The following is a 21,462-nucleotide window of genomic DNA, read 5'->3' as shown; positions in this document are numbered from 1 at the left end:
GAGTTGCTCTGAATGGGCTTTCATTAAGGACTGGGATCCAGGACATTGTGTTGTAGATGTGATTTGAAGTGAAGGAGTTGGCTTAGATGTAATATCATAGAATCACAGGCTGGTTTGAGTTGGAAGACCACCTAATTCCAACCTCCTGCCGTGGGCAGGGATACCTCCCACAAGACCAGGTTGTTGAAAGCATTATGGAGGTATCCAATTAGATGCTTAGACTTGGTGTTGGTCATCTGAAGCAGAGGCAGAGAGCTGGTAAGCTGAGCCCTTTCACATGGGAGGGAGTATGGAAGGGATGGGGAAGCCTCCAGTGTGGAGTGATGTAGCCAACAGATGGACCTGGTAGTGCCGTAAATTAAACGGTGCAATTAGCATGCCAGATCTACTTACCGGCTCAGACCTGGTGTTGGCTCTGTCTTTGGTAGCCAAGATAAAGCTCACACACCATGAAATCAAACTGAGAGAAAAGGGGCATCCTTCCAGCTCCTCCGGTCACCGTTTTCATGCAGATTTGTGCTGCGGCTGGGAGAAGGAGGGAGCAGCAGGACTGACAACGTGTAGCTGCAGTGTGAGCACAGGCCAGGCTTGGGCAATGCTGCCTGCACCCAAGGGGCTGGTTCATGGGCACCCCTTGTCTGGGTTCCTCCACCTTCAAGTCCAAGATAAGGAAATCAGCCAGACCATGTCACCAGCCTGACACTGAGCAATGTCTTCAGTAGGCATTAGGGAGTGAAGAAGGTGAAAAATACCCATTTTGATTTGTGCTGCAGCTGAGGTGCCTCTCAGCAGACAGACACCCACTACTAACACTTACCACATCGTTCTTTGGCTTCTAGTGTGTGCAGCTGGTGTGGTTTTTCCCTGTGAATCATGCTCATTGGCTTCATCTGCTGCCAAGGCATTGTTATCTGTTGCTGGTTGGTATATATGAGGGAATGGGGGCAAGTGATGCTCTTTTGCCACACTAGAGATTATGGTGCCTCCTTCTCCACTGTGGTTTCTCTTTGCTGTTGATGCTCCCGTAGTCCTTGGAGGTCAGTGCCATGAGGACTTAATATTTCTTCTTGCAGTGTTTCCAGTAACACCCTATTTCTTATTCCCCCTCCCTAATCCATCAGGATGTGCTGTTTTCCTCCTATAACTCCTCCACCCCCTGCCTGACTCCACTGGAGCTCACCTTGTGCAGGTGATTCTTGAACCTTCCTCCACTCAGGAACATTGAGTCCAGCCCTCACATTCACTTGGGCAGAAGCTTCCCTGTTAGGAAGCTCTCTCTTGGTGGCCACCTCCACTCATCACAGGATCTCCTGGATGGGTAGACAGCTCCTGGCCATTGTGCAGGGTGGATGCTGGGGAAGGTGTTGTTTCCAGATAAGCACCATTAATTCAAAGGCTGGGATGTGCACAGTGAGGCCAGTGGCTGCCCTGTGGTTGTTGGTGTGCTGTTGGTATTCCTGGTCCTGGAAAGTCTTGCCAGCTTCAGTCAGAAATGTGTTGTGTGCTGATTTGGGGTTAAAATGCTCAGAAAGCAGCAGCAGAGCAGCCTTCCATGGCAAATAGTTTTGGGTGGAGGGAAAGAAATGGAGAACAGATATCTTCATCAATTTTTAATGTTCTGCATATGCTTTTGAAAGGAAAACACCAGATAAAAAGCCCAGCTTCTTAGAAAGAATTTTATGGGCTTTTTTTTTTTTTTTTTTTTGAGAGAAGAGTATTTTCCATAGAATCTCTGTTTTCAAAAGAATTATTTATTTTCATTTACATTTTACTGTAAAATTCCCAAGTGTTCTCACAGTGGTGTGGGATCACAAGGACCTTGCAGGTCTTCCCCTTGGGTTGCCAGCTTCCCTGAGCACCACAACAGTGATCCTGGTGGTGGTGACAGATCCACAGGGAGTTAGGGATCTGCTTCACCCCCTGGGGTAGGGTGATCAGGAAGGATTGGGTGGGCAAGGGACACAGATAGATGTGTCTTATGGGCTGCCCATAGATGATGGGGGAAGTGTCTTTAAACTCGTCAGCCAGTATTGATGAAGATCTTAGTTTTATTCATTTTTCTTGTTAGTTCCCATTTCTTGGGTGTCACTGGGGCTTGTTCAACATTGTCAACCTATGCCCAGAGTCAGGCCCTGGGAATGGGGGTGATTTACTGGAGTTTTCTGTACATCTATCAGAGGTTTTGGGATTGATGCTGCCAAGGTATCCGCATTAGTTGGGGTTCGGTATGTGGGTAGGAAGTGGTGGTTGCTGTTGCTTTTCATAGGAGAGCTGCTGTGCAGCTGGCTACCTTTATCTTTTATTTGAGGGCAGCTGTCTGGTGGGTATTTATCCTTTCTCCTAATCCACTGAAGAGATTGATTTGGTTCTCAGGAATGGGGGTTGGGATAAGGTTTCTGGAAAAAGTCCCTGTTTCCACTTTCTAGGACTAGAGTTTGTAATAAATAGCAAGGTGACATAAAAAATACCTGCAATTTATGCCAGCGGTTCCTACTCTAGCAGGACCTGCCCTGGCACTGGTGTTGTCCAGTGGTGAGAACCCCTTGGAAGTGTTAATCATTCTTAGTTATTAATCCTGCTGCTTTTTGCTGCAGCTGTTCTTTATCTGCTAACAGGCAGACACACTGAAGCTACTGGACTTGCAGCCAGATCCAGGTCACTGCTACATGTCTCATGCTGCCTGTGTTGTGATTTATAGAGAGTGAGATGATACTGGGAGGAAAACGTGCTTCATCACCTGCAGATACATGTGTGTGATGAGTGGGGCCTCACCAGCTGCTCTTTGCTGAGGCTGGACCCGTGGTGTGGTTGATCCTGCAAGCAGAGATATGTATGGAAAACCCTGTATTTTTGATCATTTCTTCTTGGTTCTCACTTGGGACATCTGTGTTTCTGTTTCTGCTCCTCTTCCTGCCTTGGGGGAGATACAAAATGCTTCTGTCACCTGCTCCCAAAGAGATCATCTGGAAGAACTGGAATGAATCCTTATGATAGTCTTAAAATACCTAAAGGGGCTACAAGAAACCTGGAGAGGGGCTTGGGACAAGGGCCTGTAGGGACAGGCCAAGGGGAATGGCTTGAACCTGCCCGAGGGGAGACTGAGCTGAGCTCTTAGGCAGAAGCTCTTCCCTGTGAGGGTGCTGAGGCGCTGGCACAGGGTGCCCAGAGAAGCTGTGGCTGCCCCATCCCTGGCAGTGCTCAAGGCCAGGTTGGACACAGGGGCTTGGAGCAAGCTGCTCCAGTGGAAGGGGTCCCTGCCTGTGGCAGGGGATGGAGCTGGAGGAGCTTTAAGGTCCCTTCCAACACAAACCAGGCTGGGATTAATACAATTCTATGAAATCCACAAAAGGCAGTTAAGGCAGGAGGAGGACAAGGTGGGGGTGATTCTGAGGAGCAGGATTAGCTTTTCCCTCCTCCAGTCCTCAGGATTTAGAGATCTGGGGCTAAGCGTAAACAGGTTTCAAGGCATTTTCTTTGGGCAGGGCTTCAGCAAGGAGCTTTGTTATCTGGTAGCTCTGAAAAGTGCAGTATTGTAAGACAGCATGTGTCTTGCTGAACCACTGCACAGAAATCTTGAGCTCCGAGGCACTTTAAGAGATTGCTTGCTAATTATTTATGTTAGCATAACATTCAGGACAGGAACTTCCCGTTTATTCTTTGCTTTCTTTTATATCCAAAGGAATAAGCTGCTCTTATAATTCATTCCAGGCTTTGCTAGAAGAAAAGTTATCAGGCATTTATCATAAATTCGGTCTCGGTCTCTGGAAACAGATGTCAGTCAGAGCATGTTAGTGGAGGTGGTGATACAGAAAGCAAGTGTTTAACCAAGTTACTGTGAAAGTGAGGAACGGCTGCAGCAGTGCTGAGCCACTGCTGGGCTGGCAAGATGTGTGCTCAGATCCTCCACAGCAGCACAGCACAGCATCCCAGCCTGGTTTGTATTGAAAGGGACCTTAAAGCTCCTCCAGCTCCAACCCCTGCCACGGGCAGGGACACCTTCCACTGGAGCAGCTTGCTCCAAGCCCCTGTGTCCAACCTGGCCTTGAACACTGCCAGGGATGGGGCAGCCACAGCTTCTCTGGGCACCCTGTGCCAGCGCCTCAGCACCCTCACAGGGAAGAGCTTCTGCCTAAGAGCTCAGCTCAGTCTCCCCTCTGGCAGGTTCAAGCCATTCCCCTTGGCCTGTCCCTACAGGCCCTTGTCCCAAGCCCCTTTCCAGCTTTCCTGCAGCCCCTTTAGGCACTGGAGCTGCTCTAAGGTCTCCCCTTCAGGAGCCTTCTCTTCTCCCGGCTGAACCAGCCCAGCTCTCTCAGCCTGGCTCCAATGCAGAGCTGCTCCAGCTCTCTATGAACAAGAATGGTTTAATGGTCAGCCATCCTGCTTGTAAAAAGTCAAATTACATGGAAGAACTTATCTAATGAGATTTTGTTGCACTTAAATACTTGAAGCACTATCAAAGACAACATCCTAAGCCTATCAACTCTGTGTGCCTGTACAACCTGTTAAGATACAAAAAGGTCCATAGATCAAACCATTTATTCATCTTTGTGAAGTTTTTTTTCCTAAAATCTTCTCTTTTGCACTTTTGTTTCTTTTGTTTTTGGTTTTTTTTTTTGCTTTTCACTGCAGATTTCCATTACTGGCTCACCCCTCACCTCTGCTTTGTTCCCAGCTGTTTGCTGTGCAGCCAAGGATGCTTTGGTGGGATTGCCAGGACGTGCTTGTCAGCCAGTTCAGTTGATCTCTTTATTCCTCTCATTTTTAATGATCATTTCTGACTTGCTCTGGCTTAAGTCACAGTGGCTGCTGTGAGCTTTCAGCTGGAGTAGGGTAGAAAGTAAACCAGAAAGATTCCACTTAGGCAAATATCTCCCTCACTGGGGCATTCTTCCATGCATGTCTGAGTGGCTTAGAGGATAGAAATTCTGAGCAGCTGTAAATTAGCTTTGGTTTTGCAGTGAGAAAAGGCACCATCTCCACCCTGGGACACCTAAGGAAGTTCAGGTTAGATACAAGGAAGAAGTTCTTCCCTGTTGAGTGTGGTGTGGCATGGGAACAGGTTCCCCAAAGATGTGGTGAATGCTCCATCCCTGGCAGTGTTCAAGGCCAGGTTGGACAAAGCCTTGGTAGTGTGGTCTAGTATGAGGTGTCCCTGTCCATGGCAGGGGGTTTGGAACTGGATGATCTTAAGGTCCTCTCCAACCTAAACCATTCTATGATTGTGAGTCTATGAAATGTGTTGGATGCCCACCTGGGTTTTCTCACCTCCTCTCTCATTTACCTGCAAGGCTCAACTGTGAATTTTTAGACCTAAAGCCATCATTGCACCTCGTGGCCTTCTGTTCCTTCCCGCAAACATGGCTTTTTTTGGAGGCAGCTGTGGTTTTTATTCTCTCTAGGCAAAACCTGGCCAGGGCTGTATTGTTTTACAGGAGTGGCTGATACATGTGTAGATGTAGCAGTGACAACTTAGCTGTACAGTCATGGATGGCTTGCACGATTCAAGTGTGATTTGATAGAATCCTTGGACCAGCTCTCCAGCTGAGGGAGATACTGGGCTGTGCAGGTTAGCAAGAGAATCACCGTGCTGGTGATGTGGGAGTTAATGAAGGATTAGAGGTCTTGATTTGGGTGGAGAGATTGGGATGTTGTGCAGTTGAAGCAGGCTGTTTTTAGCATCAAGCCTATCTAGGAAGACAAGTCTGGAATGAAGACCTCTAGCCACCGGAAAGTTACTGGCACCATGGGACTAATTGATGGTGTCCTCCATTCACTCCCATTTTCTTTCTGAATTTAGAAAGAGAAAGATGAAGTACCGAGCACCAGGAACCAGGGCTCTGCCTAATGACAAGCACAAATCCATCTTAGCTCACTGGAAAGTAATTGCGCTGTTAGTAGCAACATCCAAGGTGGATGTTGAAGATTATCTTTTGACTTGAAGTGTGTGCTGTTCCCAGACTGCTGAGGTGTATAAGTGAGCAATTAAGTTGTGAGGATGGAGGGAAGAAGAGGAATGTAATCACTGGCATGGGTGCAGAAGATGGAATTAGAATTCTCTGCATGTGATGGTTCTTGGTTTTAAATGTCTCCTGTTGCTTTATGTTCAAACTGCACTGACAGAGCTGATGTAATGTGAGTTTTCTGGTTGTGAAACTGTAGGAACAGGTGTCCTACAGAAGAGATCCTCTGCTCCTCAGGTCCTGGCTTGCTGCTGCCTCTCTTGCCATCCAGCATCTCAGCATGCTTTCTTCCTGATCTCCAGCACCTCCTGCTGATGGAGTCTGGCCCTTTCCGCACAGCAATGCTGATCCTGCTCTTCCCTGCCCCATGCTTGGCAGCAGTGCTAAGTCAGTCAGTAAGTCAAGGACAGGGTTTTTATCTGACTGTAGCCACGTCCTGCCCTGCCGAGTTTGCCAGGCATCCTGTGTAATACATGCTGCAGAGCAAAACTGTATCTCTCCTCTTGAAAAACTCTGCTTTCTCTTGTATTTTTTATGGCAACTGGCCACTTTGCTGGATGCTCATCAGCCAGTTATCAGGAACCAAGAGAAAGGGTTCCTGGGGAGGTGCATATACATTGTGGGTGCTCTGCACTTTGCAGAGCATCTTTCTGCTCCAGTATGAGACACTTGCTGTGCTGGATGCTTAAGCCCCACAGAATTACCTGGGATTCATTGCCCAAGCCTGGCATCCTCCCTCTAGCTCTGCCCATGGCAGCTCTGGAATCCCACTTTCCAGCCAGGTTTCCAGGTCTCTCCTGCTGCAGTAGCTCCTGGGGAAGGGTTGGCAAAGTGTCTGATTATGGTCAAGGTTGGGTCTGCCCAGGCAGTGCTTTCAGCAGTTGTAGTTAACAAAGTGGTGGCATCTCTTATGCAGGGTACCAGGCGGTTGGGACTTGCAGACCGCACTGGTGGGCTTGTTGCTTGGCCACTTCCAGCTGGGGACAAACCTGGCAAAACCTCATGGCAGTTGCTATAATCACTTTAAATGGTGCAGTTGATAGGGAGCTGGTGAGAGGCCTTTTGCTCTGGGCTGTGTGTTAGGGGGCCTGTGTTTTAAATCAAGAATAGTTTTGTTAAAGTATCATAGGAAGTGCTGCGGTAATTAATGAAGGCAGTTTTGCCTTGCTCTCTATGGGGTACTGTGCCTGGCAGGCTCTTCACTTAAGGAGTTTCCATCATTGTGACTTGTGTGACAAGATTTCCTCCTTTGCTGTGCCCTAGAACAGTGAAGCCCTTTCATTTTCTGTGCAGAGCACTTACATTTTGAAGGATCGTTCTGTTTTGGGGCTATGTTTCTACCCAGGGTTACTGCAGATCAGAAGAAACACTTGCTCCCGTCTCTCTCAATATTCTCCTCAAATAAGCTGCTCTGAACAGAAATTAATGTTGCACACACAGAGTAAATTGTATAACTAGGAACTGCCTCAGATATTAGGAAATGCCAGACATCAGTACTCGAGGGATTTCTGAATTCATTATAGGGAAAAGCTTATTTCTAGCATAACATTCCTTCTGAAAATGGTGTATACTTTCCTATAAGCACAAGGTGCTGCTCTTTAATGGCCCAAGCCAGGCCTGCTGTCTGTGTATAAATGGCCTCATATCAAGCAGATATTGTGAATTTTTATAGTCTGAGCAAGGCTCAGCAGCTCTGGAAGAGCACACGGATTGATGGTTTTCAGTGGACTCAATCTGCAGTGTGATCACAGGTGGAAAGTTTAAAGCAGCTTGAATGTTCCCAGGTTTTACTCACCGCTTACCCATGCTTTGGAAAGAGGAATTTGTATTTAATGTCAATTTTCCCCCTCTCTCCTCTTTTGCATTTAGGATTCTAGCAACTGCTGGGACTGATTTTGACCTGCGGACCCTGCGAGCCGTCCGAGTGTTGCGACCCCTGAAGCTCGTGTCAGGAATCCCAAGTGAGTGTCATGATAACATCACCTTACAGCCACAGGGGCTCTGTAGCTTTTGGGGTGTTACATGCTTTTCTCAGCAACATTTCCTCCCCCTGCTTCCCCGTGGTCTGTGCCTCCTGCCCTTGCTATGCCCTGGTTTCCTGCCATCTCATTTTGCACACAGCCAGCTGATTTCAGCACTGCACTTCCAAACTTGCAGGTAAGCGGTGGGGATTTGTCCTAAGACTCCTTTGCCTCTTGGGGTTGAATTAATTCTCTGGGCTGTGAAGATCTGAGACCCAAATTCTGCAGCTTTCAGGCCCCTGAGCTTGGATCTTCTCACAGTTTTTACCAGCTGAGCATCTTGCAGTGGGGATTTTGCCTCTTTAATAGCAAAGGCAAAGAACGGATAGAACTTGTTCTTGCCTACTCAATGAGCAACTTGATATACTGTATGTGTTAACATGAAGGGTCTGAATGCTCCAGTGAGGAGCTGCATCATGCCTTGCTGATGCCCTGAAGCCATCAGACTCCCAACCCCATTGCTTAATGCCTTCTTATTTGTCACTCTTCACCAGCCACTCTGAGGGTATTTCATTTCTGAATGTTGAACAGAGAGGTTTTTCCCTGCAGCAAGAGCCAGTGAAAGGGAACTGCTGCTCTATGGAATGCTCTGCTCCTCTCTGCATTAACCCCTTGGCAGCCAGGCTGCTCCCTCTACTCCACCAGCTCTGTCCCTGTACTGGCTGCTTCAGGACTGAAATGTTGGTGCTGTAGAAATCCAGCAAAGGGTTATGTTTTGCAGTAACAGCACCCAAATTTCCTGAACTCAGCACCCTTTCATGGACAAGGATTGAATCTGAATTCCCACACAGTATTTGCCCTTGGCTAGCCTTGGGAAAGGGTCATTTATTAATGGGATCTCTAATAAGGAGATGCTTCTGGTGGTTTTTTCATGGACCTTTTGCTTGTGCAAGGCACTTATGGTGCTGTGGTAGTGACAGGGCATTGGAGAAGTAAGGTGGCCCTTCAAGGGTATCCCTGTCCTGGTGTGGGTTGCATGTTTCCCCCAAGGTGACGTGCTCTCACACCCAATGACGTGTCCTGGACCAGCGCAGTATTTTCCCACAGACCATTAGTTGCTCTCCTGTTTTATAGTGATGCAGTGGAGGCAGCACAAGTGTCTTATTTGCTTTTCTTCTACACTCTCAGTGTTATTACTGTCCAACAGACCTTTATGCTTTTTTTTTCTGCATGCACCCGTATTAACCTCAGTAGAGTTGTACAGGGTGGCAAGACAATGATGATCCTTTATTCTCCACACCTTAGGACAGGTCACTAAGGGATGTTTCGGATGATGCTTATCACTGAAGGTTTTTTGTTCTGTGTGTCTGTTTGATGTTATCTGAAACCTCCATCTCCAGGCTTATCTCCCCTGGGTTTAATTGAAAATGAATTTTAGTGCCAGTGAAAAGCTATGTATGGGTGGATAGCCCTGGAGACAGGGTTGTATTACTCCAGAGTTAGGGTGTGATAGGCACAGCAGCATCATGGCTATTCTGTGTGTCACAGCAGCAGGGGCAGCTCCAGCGTAGCTCAGTGCTCCCTGCCCTCCCTGGCATGACCACTGCTGCACGGTCTGCCTTACAGCCCTCCTCACACTCCAGGCTGAGCACTGGGACTCCACCAGCTTCAGGAAAAGTCCTTTTTGTGTCTCTGAGGCTTGAATCTCATCTTTACTTCGACTCTCCTTCCCTGTGAGGGTGCTGAGGCGCTGGCACAGGGTGCCCAGAGAAGCTGTGGCTGCCCCATCCCTGGCAGTGTTCAAGGCCAGGTTGGACACAAGGGCTTGGAGCAAGCTGCTCCAGTGGAAGGGGTCCCTGCCTGTGGCAGGGGTTGGAGCTGGAGGAGCTTTAAGGCCCCTTTCAACCCAAACCATTCCATGGTTCCGTGAATCTGCAACCTGAAGAAAAGAGGTCAGAAAAAGATAACTCTCCTGATTGTTTCTCTCACATCTTGGGTGCACTGAGGCTGTAGCATCTTTTTCAGAGCACCCTGGGAAAAGCAGCTTTGCTTGGTATTGCCAATCCTGAACTTCCCCTTAGAGAGCCCCTCTCTCCTCCCTCACCCCACCCCTAAGCCCTTGTTTTCCTTCCCTCACTGATTACCTGTTTTTCCTTGTCCCCACAGGCTTGCAGGTTGTCCTCAAGTCCATCATGAAGGCGATGGTACCCTTGCTTCAGATCGGGCTGCTCCTCTTCTTTGCCATTGTGATGTTTGCCATCATCGGGCTGGAGTTTTACATGGGGAAGTTCCATAAAACCTGCTTCTCTAATGAGACGGGTGAGCTTCAAGCTTTCCTCCCCTCCCAGCACATCGTCATGATGCTTCTAGTCCCCTTCACCTCATCAGGATGCTTTCTGCCCTGCTCTCATGTTATTTTTCCTTTTTCCACATTCACTGCATTGTCTCCCTCCTTACTCACCTACTCCAAGACTTAACAGACTTTTGTGCTTACCCTACGTGTTTTGAACAGATTCTTCTCTCTGCTGTACCACCATGGTACCCCTGAGTGGGTTTCTCTCAGTCTACTCAAGAATGAGGGGAAGGTGCTTAGGGCTTCCTTACATGGTAGAATTTATCTGTAGTACAACTACAGAACCAAATTCCTGTTGTTCCAGCTTGTTTAAGGCTTTTTGGGGTCGGTTTTTCTGATTCACTGGTCTGTTTCCACTTTCATTGGGTTTATCTCCATGACAGCTGCTGAGCATTGAACTTCCTTGCAAGGTTTCTAGGGCATGCTGCATGGATATGAGAACTTTGGTGTGAAATAGTAAGATTAGAAGCACAGGAGCAACCTGAAAGGCAATAGATGGAAGGCAAGGAGCCTTTTCATGGAGAAAGGATAAAAAATGTCCTTTAAACAGAGAAAAACAAGGGAAATCAGGCACTGCAGAATAAATTAGATGTCTCCTTATGTGAATGAGGGATAAACCCCAAATGATGGAGGTGGAGAGGAAGGATGCTCCAAGTCCCTGGGCTGGGACTGGTTGCCACGTCACAGGATTCATTCCAGTTTGAAACCAAAAAAGCCAAATTTTGCCATCTAATTCCTCAAATCTTTAAATATTCCTTTATAGTAGTGCTAATATGTGTTGGTTATCTGGGATGTCCACAGCTGAAAACTGATCTTGTCTCCAGAAGATTGCAATTTAAGGTACAATTGACTGTCTTTAAACACAGTCTTTTATTTTCAGTGATTATCACTAATAGGTCTTAATATTGATTTATTTATATGCATTCAAATGATAATAAAACAACATCCCTGCCAAATCTCTGGGCATCCTTCACAGTGCTTTCTAACAACGTGGAAGCAGTTTAATATATTCCCTTTACAAAAGCAGGGTGAAATTGTTTTCTTGCTTCCTCTGTTAGTTAGAAAAACATAATGCAACTTGTGAAGGACAGCCAGATTGTATGATTTGGTCAGATGGGACTTGGAGCAAGCTGCTCTAGTGGAAGGTGTCCTTGCCCATGGTAACGGGTTGGAACTGGGTGAGCTTTAAGGTCCTTTCCAACGCAAACTAGTCTGGGATTCTATCATTCCTGGAAGAAATGAAGTTTCTGATTGGATTTGTAGGAGATGACTATCTTTTTGCAGGGGGGATGTGTGTTCATGCCAAGCAGAACACGTCTCAACCCACTACAGGACCTCTGGGGCCATGCAACCATTACAGAGGAACAACAACAGTGACAATATAGGTGTGTAGGAGGCAGAAGTGTTCTTGGCAGAGAGAAAGCAGTTACAAGCAGGTCTGCATTTTCTAGGAGCATTTTCAGGTGTGTTAAATTGCAGCTAAGGTGGGTGATTTTTTTTGCACCCCTCATTTGCAAGTAGTGGCTGTAGGCTGAGCTCTGAGGCTCTTATGGCCAGTGGGACCTAGGGGCTCTATTTGGTCATTGGCCTAAAGAGAAGGGTAGTGGCTGTAGGCTGAGCTCTGAGGCTCTTATTGCCAGTGGGACTTATGGGCTGTATTTGGCCATTGGCCTAAAGAGAAGAGGGGTTATTTTTAACTTCTCCCAGAAAATAGTTAATATAAAAGCAGAAAATAGATCACAAAGCTGTGTTGTCTGCAGGAAACATTCCAGCATCAGTGATGACTGAGAGGTCTCTGTGCAAGGTGCAAAGCTTGGGGACTGAGAGCAGATTTCTGTTGTACTTAAGTGACTCTTGTTTGCTGGGTGGCTTCGGGCTAGGAATTGGGAGTGCAGCTGACAAACTGTTGTGTGTGTTGAATATCTCTGCATTACGACACCCAGCATCTCGGTGGGAGGATGCAGGATCTCACCTCCCCCTGAATCCACTCACCAGGAAGTGAGGGAAGGTACCCTCACAAACAGGCACTGGCCCCTGCTTTTCCCAAGGGGTATGAGCTGGTTGGTGGATGAATGATGGGCATTGATTCCTCCTGCTCGGCGGGAAATAGCATGATGGTGTTTCTGGAAAGGCAGGGAGTGGTGAGGTTTCCTGGCGCTGTGGTCCCTTGTGAGCGGAGCAGCACAACATCCCACAAAGCCATCAGCAGAGCCTTTTAAAACCTAAGTGCTCATCATCTTCAAAGAGGTGCATTAACAAGCACAGGCCTGATACCATGAGCTCCAAAGGCTGGCTTGAGTGTGGAAATGTGAACCTCATTAACTGATGCCTCTGTCAGAGAGTAGCAGATTGGTGGAGGAGCCGTTCGCGCTTGTTTCTGTTCCAAATCCTCAAAGTGAGCAAACTCCTGGGATTTTTCCTGGAATCAGGAGCCACATGAGAGGTACCAGCTGTTCCTTCAGCGCATCATGAAGGGAACAGGGTAGAGGTGTCAACAGCAAATGTTGCTACAGCCCTGCTAATCCAGTAGCCTTGGGTAGGTCAGTAATAAGCGTCAACAGAGAGGGATGCTGCGGATCGGAACACAGCAGAAGGGTTATTTAAGGCCATTGCCACTCAGCCTGACAGGTTGTTCTGAGCTAGTAGAATTATTTATCTATTTTAATGGAAAATGGGTAAGATTTAATGCCAGTGCATGTTCCAGTGCATGCCTGACTTGTTTTTCCCCTTCCTGCATCCTCTGTGCTGACCTGTTCTGCTGGATTATTTTTAAGCAGCCACCCTCTGCAGCTCTGGAGCCCAAGTGCCCCAGAGCCATTCCAACAGAGGAGGGCATCATGTTTGTTTCCCATTTTACATTGAGTCTCCCCCCTTTTCTCTGTCTTTTCCAGCTATGGGAGCAGGGACCAGTTCTGGTCTCCCTTTTAAAAAGGAGAGACCTTCACAGTAGATGTGCATTGCATTTTCAGAGCATTACCTGGCAATAAAAGGCCAAACAGAGATAAAACTGGGTCCTATTTTAAGACACACTCACAAATGGCCTGCAAGCATCAGATTTGGTATTTTCTTTTTGCTTGTCTCACTAAGCCTGTGGTGGCCCATACGGGAGCTGGAGAGAGATGCCCTGCATTAAGGTGTTGAGTTAACAGGAAAACATGTCACACACACACACATATATATATGTATATATATGTATAGATCTCCTGGAGCCACAGTGCCAGTCTTGTTTTCCTCCTGCAGGCTTTGCTCTATGGAATGATTATTCCTAATTATTGTTAGTGCTGATCTTGTTTTCCCCTGGTGAATCTGATTCTGTGCCGTTTGCTGCTCCATTACCATAACATGTCACTTTTAAACCTCTTTAATATTTCCCGAATTGCATCTCTGTGTAAACGGCAGTATTACTTAGTATATTTATTTACTTTGAAAACCCCAGGACTTTAGTTTTCCAAACGCTCTGTGTTGATGCTCTCAGCATCTCTGGAGGGCTGCAACACTTCACAGCTGAGCCTGGAAGATGCTGCCCACCATTTTGGCCATCCCCTGTGGTCCTTAACTATGAGAGACTCCTCCTCCTGTGCCTTCTGTGGGTCTGAAATGAAGCTCATCAGAGAAACTCCATCCCTGCTGCAGACAAGCTGATGGCTGGATGCTTCCCCTGACAAGTACCTGCAATCTGCCCTTTTGGGACAGAATATGAAGCTTCCAAAGAGGCTGGAGCTCTTAGTCCACTTCACAGACTGCTGTGGTCATACATTGCAAGGAAGCTATGCAGCTGCGGTTTAACATCTGTGTTTGAGCAGTTTTGGGGATATCCACAAGCCACTCTTGCTTAAGTCACTGGTGTAGAATTTGCCTTTTTGATTTAATGTGGTAGGGCTGATATTTAGCACTGAATTCTGCTGTATGAGGATGTCTGTTCGGCTTACAGTGTTTGAAGTATGCACCATTCCCAACCCCTTGCTTTTACCACAGTGGGGTTTTTCTGTGGCGTTCCTCATGTATGACATGACTGAACACTGGGGCAAACTAGAAATTATGGGTACTTCAGGGATAACTCTGCTCCACCCTGCCATTGAATCACCCCAGAGCAGTATATAAGTGCTTACATGGGTTTAACCTCTTTTATTTTCCCACAGTGGCACAAGGAAGCCTGAATTCCACTCAGGCAGTGGTGCCAGGAGGATGCAGCAGCACCAGCTGCTTGGCTGGCTTCAGCCGGTAACTTTTGCCCCTGTTGTTCTCTGCAGGTGATGAGGTGGGAGATTTCCCTTGTGGAGAGGAGCCTCCTGCCAGGCAGTGTGAGAGTGGGACCACCTGCAGGGAGTACTGGCAAGGACCCAACTATGGCATCACCAACTTTGACAATATCCTCTTTGCTGTTCTCACCGTCTTCCAGTGCATCACCATGGAGGGATGGACCGACATCCTCTACAATGTGAGTCCACTGCTGAGTGCTGTGATGTGTTGTGGTAGTTTGTAAAAGGTTGTTCTGGAAAAAAGTAACTTAGTTTATGCTTTTTTCCCTTATTGGTTAGCGCCTCATCCTGCTTTTTAGGATGATTTATCCTTTTTTCTTCAGGGTTTTTCTGTAGGTCCTGTAGGAGCCTGTGAACCACTGATGTGGTTTGAGGCTGCAGACTTGCTTACCTGCAACACGTTGTCTTGTGGCAGCATGGTGCTGCTGTATGTAAGAGCTAATGTGTGTTACTCCAAGATGCTACTGTGCTCTGCTGTAGGGTGGGTGAGTAGGAGCATGTTCTCATGATGCCCCATAATCAGTTACCAAATTGCACAGTATAGGGTGGCAACACCAGTGACTTGTTGATATTTTGTACTTAGAGGTTGACTGGGTATAGCCTTTGTGATCCAACTTGCAATCCACACCAGTGAACAGCATCAGCTGGATGTTAGCACTGAGATCCGGTGCTAGTTTTGGCAACTCCAGTACAGCTTTACAAAGCCTTATCAGTCACCTTCACACCTGACATGACCCTGTTGGCTGTAGAGAGGATACACCAGGCTGAATTTCCACACCTAGGGTCTTTGCTGTCTGTGCCTCCTGCCAGCCAGAGCCATGCCTGACACAACCAGTCAAGGTCAAAAGCTCTTGGCCAGTTTTGCTATTTTCAGTATTACAATTTGAAACATAAAAGAGTAGAGCAACCTCACCCAGTTAGCAACAACTGAATGACTCCATTGGCTTTCAGGCAGTGCAGTGCTCTCATCTGTGTCTGTAATTCATACCTACACATTTGAGGTGTCCTGTCTTGAGAAGCAAGCACCTAACCCTTATAACAGTTTGGGAATAGAGCCCTTCATCTGGGTTCCAGCAGCTGTACCATATCCCTCACAAAGCATGAGAGCTGCTCTTCAGGAGCTCTAAGGGACCTGTGTGTCTGTTGCAGACCTGTTCTCCCCAGCTTTATGATTTGCTTAGCTCTTCACGTGTTCCTACAGTGGGTGTAAAGGGCTGTGGTTTGGGTATGGAGGGAGGTCCAGCTGATTTGGACTTAATTTTCTATGGTAATAAAGGACTTGATGAGGTACAGAGCAGGAAGGAGAGAGCAAGTGATGGTGGGCAGCATGCTGGCTGCTTCTTTGCATTGATTGTAGAAGGAAGGACAATCTGACAGCTGAGCACAGACAGTCTGAATTACACCACACTCTCCTAGCCAGAAGTGTCAATTTGGGAAAATAACTAAGGTAGGCATCAATAATGCCTCCCGACCAGTTCACTGGCCATTAGGACTACAAATTGACTAGTCTACTTCATTATAGACTCTAGACAGATGCTGGGCTTTTCCACAGACCTTCCTGTGAGGGTTTCTGTAACAACAGGAAGATATTATTTATATCAGCCAGAGCAAATTATGGTACAATTTTGCTGTGTTCGAAGCCAATATATCTATTTAATACCTTCTCCATTTGTGCCCCGGTTTCTTCATTTCTTCCCAGTCTCTGCCCAGTTAACAGCTATCTCTAGAAGGGCCTGTTTCCCACTGCATGCCCTTCCCTCACCCTGAAACTTCATCACACAAGCAGTTTCTCCCATTCTCATTCAGCAGTCCTGCTCCTTCCTTCTAATGTCAACCGTTGTAAGAAAAGCCCATTAGCATCCTGCCTGGAATTGATTAATCAATATGTGGTGTATTAGGTCATCTTCTTCCAAACTGCCTTTTGTTCCACATGCAAAAAAACAGAGCTTACTATTGGGGTATTGATTCTGGGGGTTGCTTTGAAAAGTATTATAGTATCATTCTAGATACCTGTTAATTGGAAACAGACGCCTGGATGAGATGTAGTTAAGTGTTTGTTATATATAACGCCAAACACTGTCTGAGACCCCAGCTTAGGTTTTAATGCTTGGAGGGTTCATGTCTGTGTCAGACATGGGGGTCTCTGGACAGTCAGCTTGAGGGGTGGGGGGTGAGTGGTGTGTGTTGTGCCATAGAACCACAGAACTAACCAGATTGGAAAAGCCCTTTAAGCTCATCCAGTCCAACCGTTCCCAGCACTGCCAAGGCCACCACTAACCCATGGCACTGAGGCCTCATCTCCACGCTGTGTGAACACTTGCAGGGACGGTGCCTGCAGCCCTGCCCTGGGCAGCCTGTTCCAATGCCTGAGCACCCTCTGGGGCAGGAATTGTTCCTGAGCTCCATCTAAACCTGCCCCGGTGCAGCTTGAGGCCGTTTCCTCTTGTCCCATCCCTTGTTCCTTGGGAGCAGAGCCCAGCCCATCCTGGCTCCATCCTCCTGTCAGGTAGACCTTCAGGTCTACAAGGTAGGTCCTTTCAGGATCGCTGGGCATTGTCCATGTAGCTGGTGCCAGCAGTGTCTCTGTCTCATCTCCTTCAGCCCTGCCCTTCATGCTTTGTCATCCCTCCCATGCTGCTCCACTTACTGAGGAGCTGGATGTGCTTTTGCAAGTCAGTAGCCAAGGAGAAGGTCCATGGGTGGAGATCCACTCTGTGCAGCCCTTAAGTTGCTCACAGCTTCAGTCTTCTGCTGTTTTCTGGTCACATGGCTTTTGTCTGGTTTCTTCTGTGCCTACTCTGAGTTCATCAAATTTAGAAATGAAACAAACTCCCAAACCAGGCTGCAGCAATGACTGAAAATCCTGTGTTGGTGGATGTTTGAGGATGCAGACTATGCAGAGCTAACAGCAGTGCAACCAGTTTGTCCACCCAGCACCAGTTCACAGCTGCAGAGTCATGCTGCCTGAATCAGCTGGGTCCCAACTGGACCTCGTATGGTTTGGTATGGGAAGAAGCCGGAAGGTGTTGCCTCTTCTACCCAGAACTTGAATGGTAGGGTAAGTGAATATGTGTCAGTGTCCTTCTCCTTGGTTTATGGACTGTAATAAACCAGCATATTTAGACTCAGACAACAGGTGAGTATTAGGTTGTTACTTGTTCAAGGAATTTTGATAACCATTTGGATCCTGTACTGCTGTAGACAAGGCGGTTGAACAGGAAGATTTTTGCACTGGTGGAACCTGTTTCCGTGCCATCCCAATTTCCTCAAGGAAACCAGCAGCCCTCAGGTGCAGGACACTTATCAGAGCTGAGCTGTGAACTTACTTTCAGTGTTTTGCTTAACTAAGGTTTGCAAACGGCTGCGGGGTCGCAAGAGGCAAGATGTGGTCTATGCAAGCTGTGATGTGTTAGTAAGAAAAGAGACTTGGGCTTTTTCTCTCACTAACCAACTAAAAAGACAGGGAAAGCTGCTTCTCCTCAGGTGTAGCAGAGCTCTTCCTTCACCCCTCTCTTTGTGCTGGGTTCAGCTGGGGTAGGTTTCTTGCCTTGCTTGTGCAAATCCTCTCCCTTCCTGCTGTTAAAGCAGCCAGACCACATGGGGTCCTTTCTTAGAGCTCAAATCCCTTTGATGCCAGCTAGTCTAGGACCAAGACCCATTAGAGGGAAGTTGAGGTTACGACTCTTTCCTTAATGGGCCATTCATTTCCTTCTGCAAAATGGTGATTGATTGATTGCTCTGCATCAATAGGGCTTTGTTATTGCTCCTCTTTTCCTGCTACTTCATTTGCTGTGGGGTTTTTGGTTTTCAGTGATGTGGCTGGGGTCAGTGGCAGGATGAGGCTGTGCTTTACTAGTTCAGCATTCATTTAACTAAGGGAGAGAGTTTGCTCTGTCCTGAAAGCACCTTTGAGACTGAAAAGTTGGTTTATGGTGGCTTCAGGCAAGCAGAAGAGTTTGGTGTAAAGTGATGTTCAGGTGAGAGGGAGCTTGGGCCCGAGTTCGATGGTTTAGCTCAGGTCTTTCCAAAGGGAGAGGCTTGTTGTGAAGGATTATTCAGTCATTTCCAAAGGACTGACATGACTTTATATGCGGTCCAGATGCAGCCTTCCTGCAGATTTAGAGAAAAACAGCATCAAAAGCTAGCCTTTGCAATAGGAAATCAACCTTGCAAATATTCACTCCTCCTCCTATGATAAACTGAGGAATTGGGAGGGCAGGGAGAATGCAAGCTCACAAATTCTACCCTGATTTTTATTTGCTGATCCACTGTTTACAGTTTCCCAGAGCTGCAGTTTAATTAGGGCCAATGCAAGCTTTCTAACAGAGCTTTATCTGGAAGGAGGTCTGTGCTTGAAGGAAAAAGACTGAATCATCAATGGGGCAAAATGCTTTAAGAATCAGCTGGGGAAACCTCTTTCCTGAATCAGCAGCACAACAGCATCAGAACAATCGCTTCAAACAAGCTCTTCATGAGCTGCAGATTTGTCAGCTGTGGAACTCCTTCTACTCAGAAAAGGTCCAAGTAGCAACAAGTGATTTGGGAAGGTTGCCGTGTCCTGAGGACAGGGAAAAACCTTTTCCTCCAGCAAATGGAGTGCATTTACCTCCTGTTAATCAAAGGCTTCAACGTGATCTGGGAATACATGAAAATAGAGTAACTAAACTGCTTTCCTCTGTGGAAGGACTCAATGCAGACTGATCCGAGTCCCCTGAAGGTACAGGCAAAGCATCTTTTGGACTGTGAAATTAGGGGGCAAAAACCTACCTAAAGCACCAGCTCACTGTGGGTAGTGATGCTGCTTGATACAGCATGCCTTAAGTAACAAACCTGATTTCTTTTCCTGCAGCTGGGACTAGTTTAGCCTCAGAATGGTTCACTGACAGGAGCTGTGCCTCTCACCCATGTGGATCAGCCCCTGCACCAGGCTGATGGGACCATTGTGTGTCCTGGTTTGGTGGTGCTGGCACAGGCTCTGTCAGTGTAGGCACTTTCTGCAGTCATAAGTGTTCACCAGGAGCATCACACTGGGTGCAATGGGAGACATCTGTGTCCACCTTGTGTGTTACCGAGGTAAGTGGTAAGAGGTGATCAAAGTATTTCTTGAGCCCATTACGTAAATTCATTCATTATTTCCCTATGAAGTATTTTAATATGCTAAATATTACCATCAGTCCTGGTCTTCCTCCAAATCTAGTTTATGTGCTTAATGTTTGTGAATGACAGTGATTCATTCATGTATTGCATATTGCTGATAGAGGCTATTTGGAGGTATTTTAAAGAGGCAATAGTACAGCTCCTGGTTTCCTCTTCCATATCAGTAATTCTCAGTCTTTCCCATGCAAGAACCTTATTGTGTGTCATGAAACACTCTTCTGCCTTGAATCCTGATTGCCATGGGAAGCTCACCTTGTTCTACAAAGTGAGAAAAGCCTGAAAAGTCTTGTGCCTGCCCATGAATTCCCCAACTGGAAGAATTCTTGTACTCTGCTAAGTAGAATTCATTACAAAGCCTGTAACCAGAGAGGAGATGCACTGGTGGAGCTTTCAGTGGGATAGCTACGGTGGACCTAGCACTGTAGCTGTGGTTAGCTTGGAGCTCAGTGCTTTCCATTGTATACTCAGAGGATTAGGAAGGGCTTTGAGCTCCTTGTTGCTGTCATTACACAGCACTGTTTGAACTAGCTGGTATATACCCCTTCATGAGGTGTACTCATGCCTTTGCAGTGGAGGTGCATGAGGAGCTCCCAAGGAGCTGAGGAGTGTGGTTTGTGGTCCCAGTTCTCCTACAGAAAACCATGGGTCAAACGTGATTCATCTGAAGCTGGCAAAAGTCTTGATGTTGACTTTCAAAGAGCTGGGGTTTCACCTTTTATCTTTTCTCTACAGGAGTTCAAAGCTACATGGTGGAATTTGCTTTGCAAAACAGGGACTCCTTGCAGGAAAGGAGAAATGTCAAAGTATGCACTCACTCTCTTTTGATCTTAATGGCAAGAGATTTTCATGTTTCTTCTGTTTTCTACTGACAAATATTAGTGTCCAGTGGGTATTTCAAGACTGTGGACTGGACCTAACCTAATATGCTTGTAAGTAGGTATGAACAGTTCAAATACAATATAAATCTACCCAAAATTGGATCCCAACTAGAACTTTACCCTCCCTGAATTTAAAATAGCTTATGATTCACTTGCTATTTTTCATTCCCCTTTGTGGCTTTGAATTTCTTGTTTCCTATAACGATACAGCAATGGAAAGTTTGGATGTAATTGTTGTTCCATTTCCAGCACAACCCAGAGGCAGTTTTGTTGGTGGGATGGTGAATGTTTTGGAGCTTGTAGGGGTAGAAAAGAATCTGTCTGGCATGGTTGGTTGAGTTCACAATGTATTTCTGGGAGCATTTATCTATAAAGATCAAGCCATTGACACTTGGTCTTCATCAGTCACAAATATGAATTGAGGAATCAAAGGTGATGTTCACAGGAGGAGATTGGATGTGAGCAGCACTGGCTGCCTGGACCAAGAGATAGTTTCCTGTGCAAAACTCTCCAGAAAGGTAGAGGGAAGGGTGCAGGTGAATGCGCAACATAAAGCAGAAGGGGAATAAATAACACAAAGCAACATCCCTTCATCCTTTGGCATCATTATCATGATGGGCAGCATAATCAACCTTGGATTAAGGTTCCTCTTAGCTTGCTGCCTGCTTGTGAAATTCCTCTTAGGTTTAAGAGCCCACCCTTCAACCCCCCATACTTTCAAGCACCTCTTAAACCAGCCAGATAAGGCTTCAAGATGATTTAAGCAGCTTTTTGCTGTCCTTTTGCTCATGACTCTGATTTCCTTTGAGGTTATGCTCTCATCTTTCCTAATGTGACTGTCGTACCTACCTTGGTACAGCACTAAATGCAATGGCAAAGCCTGTGGGACTCTGT

The 21,462-nt window shown here is 46.8% G+C and overlaps 1 protein-coding gene across 12 annotated transcripts in view; it reads left to right on the top strand.

The window, feature by feature from the left end:
* The window catches only part of CACNA1B (calcium voltage-gated channel subunit alpha1 B), a 296,644-nt gene that overhangs the window by 93,203 nt on the left and 181,979 nt on the right, over positions 1 to 21,462 (top strand). For all 12 annotated transcript variants that reach the window (XM_061352969.1, XM_061352960.1, XM_061352959.1 and 9 more), the window contains 3 exons: positions 7,830 to 7,921; positions 10,088 to 10,240; positions 14,525 to 14,712. In XM_061352969.1, the coding sequence (XP_061208953.1) occupies positions 7,830 to 7,921; positions 10,088 to 10,240; positions 14,525 to 14,712 (433 nt within the window). The remainder of the gene's footprint in view (positions 1 to 7,829; positions 7,922 to 10,087; positions 10,241 to 14,524; positions 14,713 to 21,462) is intronic.

Source organism: Neopsephotus bourkii, unplaced genomic scaffold (assembly GCF_033783945.1).
Source record: "Neopsephotus bourkii isolate Nb327-2 ecotype Australia unplaced genomic scaffold, CSIRO-AGI_Nbou_v1 NB_659, whole genome shotgun sequence".
NCBI classification, from domain to species: domain Eukaryota; kingdom Metazoa; phylum Chordata; class Aves; order Psittaciformes; family Psittacidae; genus Neopsephotus; species Neopsephotus bourkii.
The sequence above is the reverse complement of the archived record's forward strand: the minus strand, read 5'-3'. Positions and strand labels throughout refer to the sequence as shown.